This window comes from Mixophyes fleayi, chromosome 4 (assembly GCF_038048845.1).
Source record: "Mixophyes fleayi isolate aMixFle1 chromosome 4, aMixFle1.hap1, whole genome shotgun sequence".
NCBI lineage: Eukaryota > Metazoa > Chordata > Amphibia > Anura > Limnodynastidae > Mixophyes > Mixophyes fleayi.
This window is the reverse complement of record NC_134405.1, coordinates 34,580,523-34,602,647: the sequence shown is the minus strand read 5'-3', so window position 1 is coordinate 34,602,647 and position 22,125 is coordinate 34,580,523. Positions and strand designations below refer to the sequence as shown.

The following is a 22,125-nucleotide window of genomic DNA, read 5'->3' as shown; positions in this document are numbered from 1 at the left end:
GGAGAGTATAACCTTCAGGTGTTGTGAGATTGCTGGTGTTATTTCTGAAGGTTTCCAATTTCAAGAACAATGTTCAAAAAAACTGCTTGTGTAGAACAGAAGTTGACATTGCCCCTGTGCACAACAAGATGCACTGTATTCACCAGCCCTGCATCTACTTTCAATAATTATCACACTATTAACTCTTATGTTTACACTGCTCAATAAAGCTTAGTTCACTAATACAACTGCACCTTACTTAGCAAGGAAAGCCCTCACTCCGCCCAACTCTACCTCTCAGATGGTACTGCTCTGCAAATGCTGCTTCAATCTTGCTCTGCACACCTACACATGTTAGCATAAATCTAGGTGCATCTATATAAAAAGAGGAAGGTGTCACCACCAAAGTGGATTTGTGTAGATGAGCTCCACTACCTATTATAAACAGGTTTAGTGCTAGGATAGTAGTCTATATTTCGTGTAACTGAAAGGATATACCAAAGTGTAATATTGTGACGTGTGTGTCACAGTTTTGGTGACAGGCGCAGCATTTATAACACATTGTAGTACAATATTTCATCACATATTAGTAGATTTACCTGACAATACTGATATTTTCTGTGTATGGTGCATTAGAATTTTTTCCTCTGATAAGTAAATGACATTGAACTGAAGGGAGGCACATAGAGCCTAATCTTGTGTATATACCTGTATATTCTTAGGGCAGCTAAATTGTAAAGATCACTTTGACATAAACTATTTTTGCTCCATTAGATTGTTCGACTGAGAGGTTGGAATTTTATAGAATCACTGTTAAAATGGTCCAGACAATATGTTGGCAAAGGTTGTTGTAATGGTCAAACAGAAAGTAAATCACTAAATATTATAGGGATTAACAAATAAGCCCCCAGGATTATCCTTATAATAAAATATGAGGGTTCTTTTATGATATGTCATTGGAGGTCTCTGCTTCCTGTTCTTGTGTCTTAAGTAAATTGGCTCATTTAATCAGTGCTTTGGTCCATTTAGTCACTGCTGACTCAGACCCTCAGGGGGGTATTCAATTGTTAGCGAGTTTCGAAGTTCGAGCGCGTTAAGTCATTTTTTTGCTATTTTTCCTTATTTTCGAGCGCGGAAACTTCTCCCGCAATTCTAATCTTTTTTTTATTTTTACCGAAACAGTGTTATCGCGCGCCAACCGTTTGTCAATTTTAAAGTATAGGCTGGATGCGAACCCTCAGCGGAAAAAGCTATTCAATTGTTTTTTAACGCTGTGGGTGAAACAGGCAAATCTGCTGTTTCATCTCGCACCTCCTTGGTCTGCTCAAAGTAAAAAAAAAAATTTTAAGTTAAGAAAAATAGAAATTAAACTGCAAAAATAGGTGTAAAAGTTCATTAAAATAACACGAACACTGAAAAGTACTGATTTTTTTATAAAAAATAACAGTGTTTTAATTAATAATGTTTTCAAAGTTCCCCCTTTAAAAAAAACCATTAGCGGTGCAGACCTATGTATGTTTAAACATTATTTATTTTTTTTAATCTTTTTTTTTTTTTGGGGGGGGGGGGGGGGGTTGTGCCTGACCTCAGTCAGCTCTCAAAATTGTGAAAAGTAGCATGTAATTTTTTTAATTTTTTAAACCAAAAGCGTTTGCTCCCCACTCTATTTAGTCTTAACCCTAGTGCTGGCAGGCTATTGAGTGTGTGTTAAAATCTGTACATTTTTGCATAGGGTTCCCCATATTTTAATTGAACCAGCGCTAATAATAAAACCCCAAGAAATACAGTAAACACCCTCATGTACACCATAGATTTTTATTAAAAAAAAATACTCACCATGGACGAAATCCTCAGTTTTCTGATGCTTTACCTACACACACTCATTTACGCAAAGTCCCACAAATATTTGTACCTTCCACAAATGTCCATGCTTGCCCACTGTCCCACAAATTTATACCTATGTCCATGCTTGGCCACTGTCCCACAAATTTATACCTATGTCCATGCTTGGCCACTGTTGAAGAAATACATTTTAAAAAAAATTCCTGCTTGCAAAATCTTTAAATATACTGTCCAGGTGGGTCCATTGTTGCTTGCAGTGCTGGGGCCCAATCTCCTTTGAAGTGCTGGGGCCCTTCTTGATTGCAGTGCTGGGGCCCTTCTTGATTGCAGTGTTGGGGGCATTCTTGATTGCAGTGTTGGGGCCATTCTTGATTGCAGTGCTGGGGCCCTTCTTGATTGCAGTGTTGGGGCCATTCTTGATTGCAGTGTTGGGGCCATTCTTGATTTCAGTGCTAATACTAAAATGCCTGCCTTAACCACTCCTCATTTCAAACTCGCTAGGACCAATAATAGAGCGCGAGAGGGAGAATGCAATTTAACAATTGAATTGAGGGATTTTTTTTTTAAAACGAGCGCTCGAACAGGAAAAAACGAGCGCAGGATATTTTTTCTTTTTCAAGCGCAAAATTTTATCGCGTCTCGCAAACAATTGAATACCCCCCTCAGAGTCACAGCTATGAGTGTAAGATTATCGTACATGGTAGGGGAAAGGTTTGTGTTATCAGGAAACAGAGGACTTGTGAAAGTAGGTAAGATGGCACTGAGTGGTGCGTATTATGGACGGAGATTTGGTCACTTAGGGATTTGCCTGGTCCTGAGCTAAGGATAGTCTGAAGAATACCCTATAAGATGGTGCCAGTAGGTACATGAGTGCAGGAATGGTTCTTGTAGCTATGAACAGTTCCCTGTCCCTTTCTCTCACCAGTTGCATAGACTCTGAAGCCAGACTACCTTTGCACATGTAAAGCAGACATCCAGCCACATTCTCCTCCACTTTCTCCCCCACGGTGGCCGGCACTCAGTGTGGGGGTGCCACAGGGAAAATTAAAAACGCTAAATAAATGAAATGATGGCACATTCAGTAGCTGCCGAGTTTACCTAATCACTAGTGCTGGTACCTGATTTTAAATGAACTCAAACATCTGGCATGCAGCATGATGACACAGTGGTTAGAAATGCTTTGGGCTCATTTCTGATCAGGGCACTACCTAAGTCATGTTAGTGTGTGTTTGTGTGGTAGAGAATTTAGGCTATAAGCTCTGTTGTGAATAAATGAAAAAAACAAATGAAAACAGCATTCTCTGTGTAGCTCTGTGTAATATGATGGCGCTATTTCATGTTAACAATAACACACCTTTACTGAGCAGGTGAGCACAAAATCAAGAAGAGGAGAGTAAACAAACCCTCTCCACAACAAAAGCTAAAACTATAATGGAACTAAGACCAGACAGTAACCTATTTGTAAACATCAAATTTTCATACTTTTGAGAGCGTTGTCAGCAACTTCTGAATGATTTTCTGGTTAAGAAGATATTTATGACACTTAAAGAAAGGGAAAAAATTAAAATCCCTGTCTTCTACAACATGCAATATTTTTTTGCTAACACTTTGATGTTTTCACCTAAATTTTAATATATATTTAACAGACAATATATAGGTGTGTGTTTTTCAATATATTTCTGCTTCATTTTTACTCTTGTTTTTCTTCCTGTGTCAGCCAGAAGGGGTTCGTAAAACAGAAATTCTCAAGTCGGTGACACTGGATCCGGAAACAAGAGGGAGGAGTAGGTGCACCTCTCGTTTAGCTTGTGTATTTGTGGAAGAGTGTGTGTGTCTCTCTTGACTGCCCCAATCTATCACTTCATATCACCCTCTCATTTCTCATTCATCATCATCATTTCTTTCTGAGCATTTTAAGATATCTGAGTTATGGTTATTCTAACTAGATGTCACCACTGTTTCAGACAATGGCAACAAGAAAATGTCCATTTTGAACATTATTTTTACATAAACTGCCTATAATATTATCAAAAAATCTAGATATTTTATAAACGACACCACACCAGGGGGTATATTAATTAAACTGCGGGCTTGAAAAAATTGAGATGTTGCCTATAGCAACCAGTCAGATTCTAGATATCATTTTGTAGAATGTACTAAATAAATGACAGCTAGAATCTGACTGGTTGCTATAGGCAACATCTCCACTTTTTCAAACCCGTAGGTTAGTATATAAACTCCCAGGGCGGTTTCCACCAGACTTATAAACTAACATTCACCCTACTGCTCTCTTTGGGCCTTATGCAAAGTTGAACGCAATTTATACTTAAAATTAAGAGTAACTTGCATCTTTTTAAAAGATGTATTTTACTTTCTGTTCAGTACCATACATTTTAGTACTATATGCTTAAAGTGGATAATATGATATGGACTTTAAGGGTATTAAATAAATACATTGATAAATAAATAGGAATAAACATGTGGGCTCCCTCTCCTAAAAAGGCCCAGCCAGCCCTAGTGCTCCCAAGGTGGTATTGACAATCAACGCGGGGACAAAAAAAGTTTGCGGCCCCTGTGACATTGCCGTTACCAGCACTGATAAAACAAAACTAGTACTACCTAAACCCGCCATAATAATACGCAATAACAAAGAGGTAAAAAATACTGAGTGCACATAAGAGAGTGAAAGACAGCATCTAATATATAAAAGCCTCACGGCGTGTGTTAGTGTGTGTGTGTGTGTGTGGAAAAAATACCAGGTGACAGAGTGCTCAAGCTGCAGCACCACCTGCTGGGCGGAGTTATATACTACACTGACCTACTAAATTCTTAGCATTATCTTCTAATCTAATCTAATATATAAAAGCCTAGCGGCGTGTGTTAGTGTGTGTGTGTGGAAAAAATACCGGCTGACAGAGTGCTCAAGCTGCAGCGCCACCTGCTGGGCGGAGTTATATACTACACTGACCTACTAAATTCTTATCATTATCTTCTAATCTAATATATAAAAGCCTAGCGGCGTGTGTTAGTGTGTGTGTGTGTGTGGAAAAAAATATTTTCTCAGAAAGGGCTCATCCAATTGACCTGAAATTTGGTATACTGACATTATTTGACAAAAAAATTATAATAGTGAAGTCAGTTAACTTTCATCATCCCCCCTTCCCCCCATGGGAGGGGTAGTAAAGGCTAAATTTACGAGTTGAGGGCTCAAACTCATTTTTGTGAGGTCATTTTACCTCATGAACACACATGCTGTGTTAGTGTGTGGGTGTGTGTGGAAAAAACTACTGGGTGACAGAGTGCTCAAGCTGCAGCGCCACCTGCTGGGCGGAGTTATATACTACACTGACCTACTAAATTCTTAGCATTATCTAATATATAAAAGCCTAGCAGCATGTGTGTGGTGCGATGAAGAAGACAAGAACCATTTTAACACCTTAAGTAGCTTGATTTGACTAGAATGCATGAGTATCATGCATGGGTTAACTTGTTTGTAATATGTTTGCTATTTTTTAAGTGTGACTTTATGATCCAAAGTGAAAATAATAGCCACACATCTATTAAGATGAAAAAAGGGTAAGTTAGAAGTAGGTTAAATGAAGACTGTACTAGATGAGAATCAGTGCAAGTCTCTTCTGTCGACATCATTTAAAGGTAGGCAGGAAATGTTACAGTCACAGGAGTCGGACAATTCCATGGCCAACTTGACATAATGTAAGACATAGTCCAGTCTGAAACTTGCTGGATCTACACCTAATTGCCACCCAGAACACAATATGTCCTTCACTGGATCACAGTATACAACAGACCATATTTTTAGACCTTCCCTCCAGGATCTTCTTGAGGGTAGGTCCAAGTGACAAGTGCACCGTGCATGACGATGTGATTCACATTATCATAGTTCCACCCCTACTTGGCAATGACACTATTTGCATACCCGTGCAGCTGGGCAGGGCCTTTTGAATAGCTTTATAAAACGTCATAAAGCTCTCTGTAGCGAAGTGGGCGGTATCTGGGTGGGAGGTCTGCTCTCTCATGAGTCCCGGAAAAAATTTGGTGAAACTCTTGGATGTTCTGAAAGATTGGGCAAGTATGCAACAGGCCCCAATCCAGCTCAGTAAACAATATACTGCCATTCACTCCCATATGTAGTATGCCCACCCATGCCAATACATAGTCTTTCCATTCTATCACAGATTAAATATACCCATTCATGACACTAGTAAGCAGTACCACAGATCTCTACATTGAATTCTTCTTATTATTAATTTACTCCACACAATAGTTGTCTCCCAGTGCTCCTTTACATATGGCTAGCTAAATATCAAAAGATGATATTCTGATGATACTGTGTGTTTACATGGTAACAAGTGACTTTTCCTTCACACACCAAACTTAATCATTCTTATTAAATTTAGGTGGAGAGCAGATAGTGAATGTTCGATCTTTCACTAACAAGAACATCGTTCCACAGACCGAAATTAGGATCATCATCATTATACAAGGTTAGACTCTGACATGGACTGTCCACAGTTTTTGTCCCTGGGAGGAACCAATACAGCTGTCTTTGAGCATAATATATGTGGGACAGAAAGTTGCTAAAACAATTGAAGCGACAAAGACAGATGCTTAGGAGCCTCTGAATTTCAGTCCTAACTTAACACTGTTCTTCCTTCAGAGCAAAGGTTGAAAACATATAGCCCAGCAGCAGGAACTTTGGGCTGAAGAACCACCTTTTCTATTACAACCATGGCAGCCCTCAACTTTACTTATAACCTAGTAGGATACTTTTTTATTCTGTCTCCTGATTTGTATAGAATACTAGTGTGAAAAGAGAAGGAGCATGGAAAGTAAACCATATTTCATTGAATTCCTTTAGTAGAAAATGTTATTATTTTTATTTTTGAATGAGTACATCTGTATGATGAGTATAAAGGTCCTAATTTGCCCCATTATATTCTTAAGGAGCTACAAAAGCTTCTTTGAAATCTCTTCCCCCTCTGGTCGCAACTCTACAGTACTTGGGGCTTGGGATTAAAGTAATGATGAACTATCCCCACCCTCTACTTCTGGTTGTTCAGTAAAATCACTCCTGTGATTTGATGTAGGAATTAAAGGTCTCATTAAGGGACTGATTCATGTCCATTTGCTTGTGTATCTTGTGGGATTTGTCTCTGCGTATGCGCCAGACAGAATGCACACAAATAAAGGCAATTGCACGCAATTCATGACAGAATGCAAATGAGGCATTGAATGCAGATGCAGCCAATTCAAGTCCTGAGTATCTCGTAAGTATGCTTTTTTTTAGCCGTATCATTTGCACCAGCTGCAGGGAACGTGTAAGTGGTGACTGATAGTGATGACTGTCACGTAATAGTCTTTGTATTAAAAACTACATGTATGTGTGCCACTATATAGCACAGGACATGTTTATACAAGTAAGAGAGAGACAGTAAAAATGCATTGTGCTTGTACAGTACACATTAATATCCTAATTCATAGTTATAATATAAAGAAATGAAAAAAATATAAAATATTTTTTATGGCACATATTTGTATTAATGATTATAGTATTATATGTTGTTCATTTATTTGCATTAATATATATATTTTAAGTGCATTCTAATGTGAATCTCATATATGCATGTGCATATCTGTTGATGACTGCAATTTGATCCCCAGTTACATGATCAACATGTATTTGGTCAACACCATAAAATAGACAGGGTTTGAAAGTCGAGAATAATGACATTGACTGTATTATTAGGTTGACAATTCAAATGTACCCAGTATTATTAGGTTGACAATAGTATCCCTGGGCCTGATTCTTTAAGGAACTTAGGCAAGAACTTTCTTAAGTCTCCTGGACAAAACCACGTTACAATGCAAGGGGTGAAAACTAGTTTTCTATTTTGCACATAAGTTAAATACTGGCTGTTTTTTCATGTAGCACACAAATATCAACTTTAAATTTCAGTGCACAAATAAGCTATCAAATATTTGTGCGCTACATGAAATAACAGCCAGTATTTAACTTATGTACAAAATAGAAAACTAGTTTTCACCCCTTCCATTTTAACATGGTTTGTCCAGGAGACTTAAGTAAGAACTTTCTTGCCTAAGTTCCTTAATGAATCAGGCCCCCTAACCCTATCCCTATTCCAAACCCTAACCATTTAATAATGTCTACATTTGAACTGTCGACCTAATGTTGTCAACTTTCTGAATGTTGACCAAATGAAGGTTTAGCCAACGATCACAAACATTTTCCACTGTCAGAATACAGTTTAAATTAATACAACACAGTACAGAAACTCTTCAATTCTCAAAGCCTCGGTAAAGGTGTATACATTTAAACGTCTCCTGGGTGTCGAGCCTTGGAGATGGGGCTCTTGTCGGCCCTGGGAGAGGTGAGTTACTTGGTGTACTGTTGACCCTTTTGTGTTGATTGCTACTGTTAAACTCCTCATTGTAGCATGACTTATATATTGCATTTCATCAGATGACTGACTATATCGCCTATACATTTACTGCTTCACAATTTATCTTCTTTTTCACAGTTATAGGAATTCCAGTTGCTCAGTTAGTTGGAGATTCCATTGATGGTTCCAATCTGCAGGATCTCATCGTAGTGCCATCTGGCTGTGCTGAGCAAAACATGATAAAAATGACTCCAGTGGTCATTGCCACTCAGTATCTGGACAAAACTAACCAGTGGGAACGGATAGGACTGAATCGCAGGGAGAAGGCCATCACGAATATTCGTCAAGGTGAGTGCTTTCATTCTGCTGATTCAGTTCAGGGACCAAGGTGCTTTAGACTAGAGTTATCAATATAAACAAACAACATAGCATATTTCAAAATTAATCACATTTTGGGTCTTAGGCTAACCAAGTAAAAATCCTTATCAGAAGCTTAATATAACCTAAATCTCAGCAGCTGTTTTTAGGAGAATGCACTCCCCTGAAATAAAACAATTACCAAATAATAAACATTGCGGACTGGTCATGGTGGTTTAATGGTGGAGAGAATTTTTTTTGGGCACGCATCAGACCCCTCAATACCAGTTGAGCATTGTTTAAATAATGCCACTACCTGACTATTGTATTTGACCATGTGCATCCCTTTATGGCAGCAGTCTACCTATCTTCATAAGGCTACTTTCAGCAGGGTAATGTGCCATATCAGATGATCATTATTTCAGTGTTCTCCAATGGACTCCATGGACACCAGTTCTCAATACAATAGAGCACCTTTGAGATGTAGTAGAATTAGAGATTTGCAGCATGAATGTGCAGCCGTCATATCAACTGCATGTTGTTATCAAGTCATAATGGACCAGAATCTCTAAGGAATGTTTCCAGCACGTTGTTGATTCCATGACACTAAGAATTCAGGCTGTTCGGGGGCAAACCTGGGTGTTTGGTCCTACACAGTGTTAGAAAGGTATACCTAATAAATTGGCCTCTGAGAGTCTGTTGCTTGTAAGTAAATGTAAATCATTATTTGCATGAGTTCCCTTTCTGAGCATGTAAAATCACATAAGTTATACCACTCTAACTGGTGTAGTACTCACTCTGCATCAACTTCTTTATGTCTAGGTTAATCTTTTTTGGGGTTAAAGAAAACTGTCGATTCAAAGCTAATGTATTTTTGAGATGATGCCCCTTTCTAAAAAAATAACAATATTATCCTGGGGAAGGATCGTTTTTAATATTGGGTCATGCTTTAGAATGGGATAATTATTTTTAATTAGCTTTTTCATTTCATATGACAATCTTTTGAAGCTAGAAATGAAAGTATTGTAACATGTGGAACAGAACTTGAAGCCCTTGTTCAGAAAGATTTTTGCAGGTTAAACCAACCCTGAAGAATACTTGTGTTAAAGCATTGGAAGTTTGGGGATATCAGGTGGTATAATCTATAAACATTGTTTCTCAGACTGATAAGGGTTACTGAGGGACTCAATAGGAGTAGACATTACTTTCAGACAACTGGTGTCAGTCCAACAAATATTTAGTTACCTCTTTTAATATTCCTGACCAACAAAAGTTATCAGGAAACCATTCTCCAGTTGTTTGTACTGACTTGGTGCATAGCTGATTGTAGCTCAATAACTTAGCATAATAATTTTTTTTTTTAAATCCAGTATTTTTATTGAAATTTTTTAAGATATAAACATACCAAACAACAAAAAGAAAAGAAAAACAATCGCACACATATCGGAATTAAATGACGGAATTTACAAGATTACAATAAAGTAGGGATGTGCACCGGCGACTTTTGAGGTCTCGTGTTTTGTGTTTTGGATCCGGATTTTCGTTATTTTTGGGGTTCGGATTTGTCTCGCAAAACACTTGACGAAAGGTCTCGGTTCGGATTTAAGGTTTTGGATTCGGATTTTTTTTGAAAAAAACATAAAAAGTTTAAAAATCAAGTTTTTGGGCTTATTTTCACTCCTAGGCTATTATTAACCTCAATAACATTCAATAACAAGCATTTCCACTAATTTACAGTGTATTCTGAACACCTCACAATATAGTTATTAGTCCAAAACGTTGCAACAAGGTATCTTTCTGGACTGCGTAGAGGAGTGGGTCACCACAATAATATATTAAAAACCCTGAACTTTTATGATTCGCACCAATAAATGTACCTGGACTGCGTAGAGGAGTGGGTCACCACAATATATATTAAAAACCCTGAACTTTTATGATTCGCACCAATAAATGTACCTGGACTGCGTAGAGGAGTGGGTCACCACAATATATTAAAAACCCTGAACTTTTATGAATCGCACCAATAAATGTACCTGGACTGCGTAGAGGAGTGGGTCACCACAATATATTAAAAACCCTGAACTTTTATGAATCGCACCAATAAATGTACCTGGACTGCGTAGAGGAGTGGGTCACCACAATATATTAAAAACCCTGAACTTTTATGAATCGCACCAATAAATGTACCTGGACTGCGTAGAGGAGTGGGTCACCACAATATATATAAGAAAACCATCAACTTGTTTGATTCGCACCAATAAATGTACCTGGACTGCGTAGAGGAGTGGGTCACCACAATATATTAAAAACCCTGAACTTTTATGAATCGCACCAATAAATGTACCTGGACTGCGTAGAGGAGTGGGTCACCACAATATATATAATAAGAAAACCATCAACTTGTTTGATTCGCACCAATAAATGTACCTGGACTGCGTAGAGGAGTGGGTCACCACAATATATTAAAAACCCTGAACTTTTATGAATCGCACCAATAAATGTACCTGGACTGCGTAGAGGAGTGGGTCACCACAATATATATTAAAAACCCTGAACTTTTATGAATCGCACCAATAAATGTACCTGGACTGCGTAGAGGAGTGGGTCACCACAATATATTAAAAACCCTGAACTTTTATGAATCGCACCAATAAATGTACCTGGACTGCCTAGAGGAGTGGGCACTGGGCACCACAATAAAATATATAAAAAACCTTCAACAGGTCTGCATTACACTACACATACGGCTGCTCCTCCATCCTCTCCATCATATACATGTTGGAGTTTTAGCGTGTGACGACCTCTTGTTTTTGATAATGTCAGTGCATTTTGAATATTTTTCAATTTGCCCCACACCACTGAATGTACTTTATCTATGATACGCATCTATCTATCTTGACTGCGTAGTGTGGTGGCCCCGGTACACAATTTGGTACCGAGGCCACAATATAATTAAAAAACCCTCCACGTGTCAGAATTCCACCAAACAAGTATCTGGACTGTGTAGTGGGGTGGCCCCGGTACCCAATTTGATACCGGGGCCACAATACCTCCTCCAAACATGGTACAGACAATTCGTCATTGAGATCCCATCAAGTATGTTAAAGACAGACAGGGTCCAAGTGTTATTGGTTGACTTTGTAAACCAAAAAACTGTCCCTGTTGCACATAGTCGTGCAATGAAGACTGACTTTTTCATTTAAAGGCACCATCTTTCAAGTGTAGCGTTTGTAAGTCTAAGTCATAGTATACTTTTGGTAAAATTGGTTTATTTTGTTCCTCTTTATGGTAACTACTAATAGAATTAAAGTATTAAATAGAAGCGGCAGTTCCTCTTTATGGTAATTAGTAATAGAATTAAAGTATTAAATAGAATTAAAGTATGAAATAGAATTAAAGTATTAAATAGAATTAAAGTATGAAATAGAGTTAAAGTATTAAATAGAATTCAAGTATTAAATAGAGTGGTATAGAGTTGTAGTGTGGTATAGATAGAGTGGTCCCCACAATATAATAATAAAACCCTCAACTGGTCTGAATTCCACCAAACAAGTATCTGGACTGCGTAGTGTGGTGGCCCCGGTACACAATTTGGTACCGAGGCCACAATATAATTAAAAAATTGGGCATCAACTGTCACCGTTGTTTAATATCTGATACACCTAAATATGGACTGCACAGTGGAGTGGCCCCGGTAGTAAATTTGGTGCCGGGGCCACAATACCTCCTCCAACTTCCAAGTGTAGTGTTTATAAAGACAGACAGCGTCGAAGTGTTATTAGTTGACTTTCTTAACCCTAAAATTGTCCCTGTTGCAAATATTCGTGCAATGGACAGTTACTTTTTTATTGAAAGACTCAAGCTTTCAAGTGTAGTGTTTATAAAATATAAACAACAATACAGTAGTTTTAGAGCACGTCAATATCTCTTGTTTTAAATTATGACACGGCATTTTACTTTTGGTTTAATTTCTTGAATTTTTTTAAATTTGGTTTTACTTTTTGAACATGGCAAACGACTGTTGATTGGTCATATAATGCAAAAAAAAAAGTTCCAAGATGGAATTGTCCTTGGGCCCTCACACCCACCCTTATGTTGTTGAAATAGGACATGCACACTTTAACAAACCAATCATTTCAGCGACAGGGCCTACCAAACAACTTTGGCTGAAATGATTGGTTTGTTTGGGCCCCCACACCAAAAAAGCTATTCATCTCTCCCTGTACAGACTAAACAGGCTCTACTGAGGCAAGATGTCGTCCTCATCCTCAACCTCTGATTCCTCTCCCCCTACAGTGTGTACTTCCTCCTCATCACACATTATCAATTCGTCCCCGCTGGACTCCACAACCACAGGTCCCTCTGTAGTATCTGGAGGGCAGTGCTGTACTTCATTGAGGAATTGATTATTCATTTTTATAAACATCATTTTTTCAACGTTGTGAGGAAGCAACCTCCTTCGCCGCTCACTGACCAGGTTCCCCGCTGCACTAAAAACTCTTTCCGAGTACACACTGGAGGGGGGACAACTCAGGTAAAATAGAGCCAGTTTGTACAGGGGCTTCCAAACTGCCTTTTGGAGTTCTACCACGTCACTACCTCTAGTTAATTTAGATTGCAAGGCTTGTAAATATAAATACTTTGAAGATAAAAAAAAGCAGGCTGCACAGACTGTGGAGCTAGAAAGTGAAATTAAATGGACCACGTTACTTTGGTGGCTATCTATGCCCCCCCCCCCCCGCCCTACACTTGTAGTTGAATATAAATAAAGCAGCCTGCATAGACTGTAGAACTAGCAATTCAAATATACAAAGAAATGGACAAAGGCAGTTTGGTATCTGTCTGCATCAGATCCCCTCTCCACTAGGAGTAAAACAGAAAACTTTTCAGCCGTTATATAATCTAGAATATAAATAGAAATTGAGAAATGCAATTTGGTATCTGTCTGCATCATAATCATCAACATCCTCCTCAGCGCCAGCTACATCAATATCCTCCTCCCAGTGTACAACATTCACACCTTCATTAGCCAAATCTGTAACTGGACTGTGGGTGATCCTTCCAGCATATGCAGAGGGCGTGCTGCAAATGCTGGATGGAGTCACCTCTTCCCGTACAGTGATGGGAAGGTCAGGGTTCACAACCAACAACACCCTTGGACTCGCCTTGTGGATTTGTGATAATTTCTCTTTAGAAGGCAGAGTTCTTTGCTGTTTTGTTGTTGTTGCTGACAGCATAACTCTCTTAAATTTTTTGTAGGGGGGGGGAGGAGGGCTTAGATCCTTGGGTGAAGCTGGACCACTAGTCATGAACACGGGACAGGGCCTAAGCCGTTCCTTGCCACTACTTGTCGTAATTGGCATATTGCCAACTTTACGTTTCTCCTCAGATGATTTTAAGTTTCTTTTTTTGCTGTTTTTTGAGAACTTGGGCTTTTTGGATTTTACATGCCCTGTACTAGGAGATTGGGCATCGTGCTTGCCAGACGACGTTGATGGCATTTCATCGTCTATGTCATGACTAGTGGCAGCAGCTTCAGCATTAGGAGGAAGTGGGTCTTGATCTTTCCCTACTTTATCCTCCAAATTTTTGGTCTCCATTATATGTAGCACAAGATACTGCAGAATGTGTGAACTTGGTAATATTGCAGTACCAATGGACTTATACTGCTGGATTGGTTTTGCAAATTTGGTTATAATTATTATTTTTTTTTTTTTTTTTTAATTTTTTATTTTTTTTTACTTTTTTCTTATTTTTAAAAAACTTGGGAATAGTGGGGAAATAACTATGCCCTTAGAAGCACAGAGCACAGGACACAGCACCACTGGACTGAACAGGACACGGCACAGGACCCAGCAGCACTACGGAACTCAGCAGGACAGAGCACAGGACACAGCACCACTGGACTGATACTGCAGAATGTGTGAACTTGGTAATATTGCAGTACCAATGGACTTATAATGCTGGATTGGTTTTGCAAATTTGGTTATAATTATTATATATTTTTTTTTTTTTTAAATTTTTTATTTTTTTTTACTTTTTTTTTATTTTTAAAAAACTTGGGAATAATGGGGAAATAACTATGCCCTTAGAAGCACAGAGCACAGGACACAGCACCACTGGACTGAACAGGACACGGCACAGGACCCAGCAGCACTACGGAACTCAGCAGGACAGAGCACAGGACACAGCACCACTGGACTGATACTGCAGAATGTGTGAACTTGGTAATATTGCAGTACCAATGGACTTATAATGCTGGATTGGTTTTGCAAATTTGGTTATAATTATTATATATTTTTTTTTTTTTTTAATTTTTTATTTTTTTTTACTTTTTTTTTATTTTTTAAAAAGTTGGGAATAATGGGGAAATAACTATGCCCTTAGAAGCACAGAGCACAGGACACAGCACCACTGGACTGAACAGGACACGGCACAGGACCCAGCAGCACTACGGAACTCAGCAGGACAGAGCACAGGACACAGCACCACTGGACTGATACTGCAGAATGTGTAAACTTTGTAATATTGCAGTACCACTGGACTTTTACTGCTGAATGTGTGAACTTGGTAATATTGCAGTACCAATGGGCTTATACTGCAGGATTGGTTGTGCAAATTTTGTGGTAATTAAAAAAAATTAAAGTAGTTTTTGGTATTTTTTTAAAAAACTTTTTTTTATTTTTTTAAACACAGGGGAATATTGGGGAAATAACTATGCCCTTAGAAGCACAGAGCACAGGACACAGCACCACTGGACTGAACAGGACACAGCACAGGACCCAGCAGCACCACTGACCTCAGAAGGACAGAGCACAGCACACAGCACCACTGGACTGATACTGCAGAACACAGCACAGCACAGCACAGCACAGCACAGCACAGCACAGCACTAAACAGCACAGCACAGCACAGCACTAAACAGCACAGAACTAAACAGCACAGAACTAAACAGCACAGAGGACCACCTAACACACCCTCCCTCTACCCTGATCAATGCCCGAGTGAAGATGGCGGCGACTAGCGGGGAATTTATAGGATCCGAGTATCGCGAGATCCGACAACGGGATTATGAGTCAGAGCCTCAGTTTCACTTTTGAATTTGGCGCCAATACCCGGATCTGTCTCGGATCCGACTCGGATCCGCAACGTTCGGGTGGGCTCGGATTTCAGAAATCCGAGTGCGCTCATCCCTACAATAAAGCATAATAATAATAAATGTGCTATATTCATTCAGGATCATACATCGTAAATGCTTATACATAAGTATGTTACAAATGCAGGGTTTATTACATGGACTCAGATACTTATTATAAGAACTGCGGTAGCCATACATTTAAGTAAATAGAGCATCTGTACTAGATGACACAGGATAGAATGGAGACTCTAACCATCTGTACCATATATTCTCAAATTTCTTCAGTGCCTGTCTGCTAGTATAAACAAATCTCTCGTGCCTTATGGTGGTATTGACCAGTGCCTTCCAATTTTTAACCGTGGGACTCGTTGGGGCCAACCACAGCCTCGCTATACAGACCTTAGCCAACATCAATAACTGTGAAATGTACATTTTTGTCAGTTTATTAACTTTCCCCTTCAATCGGAGCCCAAAGAGACAAGTGGCTGGTGAACTAAGAGACACTTCAATTCCAGTAACCTGAATACATCTCCTGATCCTTCGCCAGAAGATTTGTATACATGAACACTCCCATAGAAGGTGCCAAAAGTTAGCATTGATCGAATTGCATTTCGGACAGTTAGGGGTAACATCCGGGCGAAATTTTGCCAAATCTAATAGGGGTAAAGTAGGCCCTGTGTAAGATAAACACCTGTATTTGTTGAAATTTTAATGATGAAGTATAACCTTTAGTACTGTCTGTAACCATTCCCCACTCCTTGTCTGATAAAGGGCCAATATCTATTTCCCACTGATTCCTCAAACCATCCAAATCATCTGCAGTGGATTCATACAGAAGACATGAATACATTCGAGAGATCAGACCTCTATAACCCAAGGCCTGTAATTGTTTCCTCAGTGGATCCACCCCAAACACCAAAGTCTCCCCTTTAAATTGTGTGCTTAGGGCTTAGCATAATATTATTTAATAATAACATAGTAGCAATTGTGCTTAGCATAATAATTTAAGTCAATATTGAGCTGCAAGTTGCCTGTTGTTTGTCAGAGGGGATCTGTCACGAAATTCTGCAGTACTGTTGCGACCCTTAGCAGTATGCAGCTAATCGTACTGTGGTTATGCAATGAAAGCAAGTTTCTATAGATATCTTGTCAAGATGGACCTTCTGAGCTTTGGCATCTAGGTTGAGTTGCAGGAGGCATAGTTTGCAGAGTCCTGAATGCCATTGGGGGTTCTTGGTGTCCCAGGAAGTTTCAGTGGGGACACTAATGTGGATACAGATGGTGCAGGTGCATTGGCTTTTTAGTATAACTATATTACTGCATTTGGCTTGAAAAAGAATTAAGGAATAGCATTTACCATCTGTGAACTATTTGCAGTTAAAACATTTCTGCTTGATTGTGTTAGATAAATGGTATCCCTATGCAAAATCAGAAGAAGTGCTGCTGCTTACAGCTGTATATTTTCTGAGAGAAGATGATGGCTTTCCTGTTTGTTTTAATTTCTCCACTTCAATCTTTTTAGTTTAACGTGATAACCATTATCTTGCAAGAGCAATGACATGTTCCCACTACATACTTTTATAGATTTTGAGTCACTTCTTGGTTTATGTATTATGACTACCAATACACATTACAGAGTATGTATTGGTGCCTTATACACATATAAATACTCTCTAGAGTGATTTAATTTTTTTTTATTATATACACCTAATTTGGAGCACCTTGTATTTGTTATATTAAGGATTTTTTGGGCACTTTTCTTCAGCTTGACTGACAAGGTGCTGGTGTTTTATACTTAATATATATGTACCGCTTTTTTTGAAGTGCCTATTTTTATCATTGTTGCTGTGGATTTCAGGTTATCATCAGTCTTTGCACCAAGTTAGCCACAATCTCTCTTCAACTCCTACCCTAGCGCCAGATCACCTCCAGTAAAGCTAATTTTTAGCCTGTTGATTAAATATCATTAATCCCCTGGATCATTCACTCCCTTAATATCACATTCTAATTGTAGATAAACATGCCATATCTTGTAAGTAATGCATTTAAATTATCTATAATTTGATGCAGTTACTGAATCACACATTACCAGTTTCCATAGTGTGGAGTTCCAAAACTGGACCACTCTTAGGGGTATATTTACTAAACTGCGGGTTTGAAAAAAGTGGAGATGTTGCCAATAGCAACCAATCAGATTCTAGTTATCATTTATTTAGCACATACTACAAAATGACAGCTTGAATCTGATTGGTTGCTATAGGCAACATCTCCACTTTTTCAAGCCCGCAGTTTAGTAAATCTAGCCCTTAGTGTAAAGCACTATTCTATACTTACAGGGAAACCTCCTCTCTTCCAGTGGAGTAAGAAGAACCATTTGATATTGATTGATTTGTTATTTGCATGTACTCAACAAACAAGCTTTATTTTCAATAGCAGACTTTTTATAATTGCTGTAATATGCTCTCTCTTCTCTCTTTCATTGTAGGTTATGTCAATCAACTCAGACATCGTAGCAACGACGGCTCATATGGAGCATTCCCTGGGACAAACTCCGGCACCTGGTAACTGCATCTCTCTATTTAGACACAACAGCAATTCTGCAAAATGTCCTCACCATATTTATCCTTCTACTATTTTCCTTCAGGCTCACGGCTTATGTTGCCAAAGTGTTTGCTATGGCCAATGATGTGACCGATATTGACAAAAATATCCTGTGTGGTTCCATCAAGTGGCTTCTCCTGGAGAGGCAAAAGCCAGATGGGATGTTCCAAGAGAAGATTCCCATTAGTGGTCAGTACATGAAGGTAAGAGCATCATAGAATATGGCTCCAGCAGAGCATGGAGACAGGCCACCACTAATTACATTTAAGTACAGCCAGATGGTGGACATCTAGGTGTAAAGGACTCCAACCTGCACTAGACAGATGACCATTACAGTAATACTAATTCAAGTAACTAATGAGCTCTAAAAAATGTATTCCAGATGTGTTCATATTGTCACGGGCACTAGGAGTCTTGCCCAGGAATTCACCAGATGACTGGGCTTACCAGAGTAACGGTCCTCTGGTAGCAGGGTGACTAGCGGAACATATATCACAGCAGATGGAGAGAGAATGCCAATAAATAATAGGAAAGTCAGTGACTTGCAGCAATCTTGGTCAATGAGTCAGCGACTAGCTGATATAGTGGAAAGGCAGATTTGAACACGGAGATCAGGATGGACGTGAGTAGATGCAAGGAGGTAGCAGGGAAGTCAGTGGTCTGCGTACAGCAAGTTGTACCACTGCTTATGGTGAGGAGACTTGTCCAGGTGCAGGTAGGTAGCGGGGAAGTCAGTGGTCTGCGCACAGCAAGTTGTACCACTGCTTATGGTGAGAAGACTTGTCCAGGTGCAGGTAGGTAGCGGGGAAGTCAGTGGTCTGCGTATAGCAAGTTGTACCACTGCTTAATAGGTGAGGATGTGTACAGGTGTCGATGAGTGGAAGCATACAAAGGATAATAGGATGCAGACACTGAGAGCACAGAGGAACTTGATCCCAATATGCAGCGTATCCAATAAAGTCTATATAACGGTATGTGTGGCGCTGCTTGGTAAAGACTTGCTCAGCACAGATATGCAGGCCAATAATGGATAGTCAATCACAATTATGCATCTAACGACTGATTAGTACGGTTAATTCCAAACAGGTATGCAGCGTAACAATAACAGTCTATAGCGGGTATGGATACCGCTGCTGAGACTTGTCCTAGCGGATATGCAGAGTAAACGTAGAAAGTCAATAACAGATAGGCATACCGCTATTCAGTAGAACAGTCTGTCCACAGGGAGATGCAGGAACTGCAGAGACGCTGGACGGCAGAGACGAGTGTAGGAACCACAGGTGAGTAGATCCGGTAATCAGAGTCCAGCTGAGGACACAGGCAGGAAACAGGAGACTGTAGCAGGTATGGAAACCAGCGATGAGAAGCACAGGGAATCCACAGGAACTGAAGACACTAGTAGTACACAGGAGATAGTAGCGGGTATGGAAACCAGCGATGAGTAGATCAGGAATCAGCAGGAAACTGAAGACACTAGTAGTACACAGGAGACAGTAGCAGGTATGGAAACCAGCGATGAGTAGATCAGGAATCAGCAGGAAACTGAAGACACTAGTAGAACACAGGGAACACCTTCAGAGACTCACAGGGAATGAGACTCCAAGATCAGGCAATGAGGTAATGAGCACAGGTGCCTTAAATAGGGAGAGTTGCCTGATCAACCAATTTGAATTAAAAGCAACAGTCACAAGAGTTCTTGAGAGCTGCGCATGCGCAGTCCATCAGGATGGCGGACGGCCGCGGTTCAGGATAGGTCCTGGCAGGAAGGCTAAGGAGCCACGCACTAGCGCAGAGGCACTCACTGTCCGGTGAGTGACACATATTTATAATACCCAGAACTGTCTTGGGAGAACAGGGGCCCATGGAATCTTTACATGTTACATAGATAAATCACTGGTTAATGTCACATGTCATCATCATAACGCACATGAAATATCATGTTACACAAAGCTGTATTTATTCTCTGTCACACAGGGTGGTCTCGGGGGATCATCAGATCCAGACGTCGCCATCACCTCTTTTGTTCTTATTACTTTACTGGAGAGTCAGAAAATCTGTAGCGCTCACGTCAATGTAAGTACCTGGCATGAAGAGCTGACAATCTATATTTGAGTGAAATATTATAATCTACTTGTTAAAACTGAATAAGAGTAACTGCTACCTGTCATTTGCATCTCATAACTTGATCCTCAGAATCTGCAGCACAGCATTGATAAGGCTGCAAACTACATATCAGAACGGTATCACTCTCTGGGACAGCCACATTCCATTGCTATCACCTCATACGCACTTGCTCTGGCTGGGAAACTGCAGGATTCAAATAAATTACTTTCTGCAGCAACAGGTAATGAACCAAGTGCAAGTAGAGGAGCTATTTTTGGATGTGTTATGGGATTCAAGACATCTGAAACAATGTTTAAGAGATCATTAGTGCAATTCTTAGATCGTCACCTTTATGTAAAAAGAAAGTAATTTAGATTTTGCTTGAATGTGTTATATTGGTTGAATAATTCTACAACTCTAAGTAACAGTATCTGAGTTATGGGTGTTAAAGGAAATACTGCTCAAAGGTTGTAAAATTTACAAAAGGGAAAGTTAAAGGGGAAGTTAATTTTTTGGAAACACATATTGGTCTCATGTAGTACTTTTTTTTTGAGGACTCCACTGTTTCCAACATTTGAATCCAGGACTGCTGTGTCTGTAAGCAAGCAGAGGAGTGCGTTTTCAGTGCTTTGGACTTTACCAACAAGATTCAGGACCTGATTCATTAAGGATCTTAACTTGAGAAACTTCTTATTTCAGTCTCCTGGACAAAACCATGTTACAATGCAAGGGGTGCAAATTAGTATTCTGTTTTGCACATAAGTTCAATTCAGACTGTTTTTTCATGTAGCACACAAATACTTGATAGCTTATTTGAACACTGAAATCTAAAATTGATATTTGTGTGCTACATGAAAAAACAGTCAGTATTTAACTTATGTGCAAAACAGAAAACTAGTTTGCACCCCTTGCATTGTAACATTGTTTTGTCCAGGAGACTGAAATAAGAAATTTCTCAAGTTAAGATCCTTAATGAATCAGGCCCTCATTATCTAGAATGGAGTTTGGCAATGTATGCTTCAGCTTCTTGGATAGGCCATGACTCATGCCCAATCACTCCAATGATCCAGAGATTATAATCTCTTCTGAAGTCATGCTGACATCTCCCACCTCTGCAAGGTACCATTATGTCTGGATCATACAGGCAAAGGTGGGATCACAGTGAAGATCTACAAGGTAGGTGGAAACTGCCAACATTTCAGGAGTTGTGCATAGGTGGACAATCACTTTAATAGTGCCAGGGTGTTAGGTGCTAGGTGCTCATTGTGTCATCATTCAATCAAATTAATCTCCAATGCCAATATACCATTTTTCTCTGTCTTGTTCAGACAAAACTTATTGGGATGTGCCAGGTTCCAGACTAATCTCGTTGGAGGCCACATCTTATGCTCTCCTAACCCTCCTGTATCTGGAAGATTATGAACTGATAAACCATGTAGTAGTCTGGCTCAGTGAGCAGCGATTTTATGGCGAGAAATATGGATCAACACAAGTGAGTGATAGTGAAAATAATCATCTTATATGGGGGTAAATGTATGAATCTCCGGAGTCTTCATCTCCGGCGTGTTCAGCCTCTTCAGCGCTTAAATTTAAAGCGGCGCTGCATTGTAAAGGGAAGTTTCCCTTTACAATGCAGCGCCGCTTTAAATTTAAGCGCTGAAGACGCTGATCACGCTGGAGATG

General features: G+C 39.4%; 1 protein-coding gene across 2 annotated transcripts in view; it reads left to right on the top strand.

Moving 5' to 3' along the window:
* Positions 1 to 22,125, top strand: part of LOC142151177 (venom factor-like) — a 141,384-nt gene that overhangs the window by 82,329 nt on the left and 36,930 nt on the right. For both annotated transcript variants that reach the window (XM_075206542.1, XM_075206543.1), the window contains exons 22-29: positions 3,539 to 3,605; positions 6,240 to 6,326; positions 8,382 to 8,591; positions 18,224 to 18,299; positions 18,383 to 18,542; positions 20,314 to 20,412; positions 20,533 to 20,683; positions 21,771 to 21,934. In XM_075206542.1, the coding sequence (XP_075062643.1) occupies positions 3,539 to 3,605; positions 6,240 to 6,326; positions 8,382 to 8,591; positions 18,224 to 18,299; positions 18,383 to 18,542; positions 20,314 to 20,412; positions 20,533 to 20,683; positions 21,771 to 21,934 (1,014 nt within the window). The remainder of the gene's footprint in view (positions 1 to 3,538; positions 3,606 to 6,239; positions 6,327 to 8,381; positions 8,592 to 18,223; positions 18,300 to 18,382; positions 18,543 to 20,313; positions 20,413 to 20,532; positions 20,684 to 21,770; positions 21,935 to 22,125) is intronic.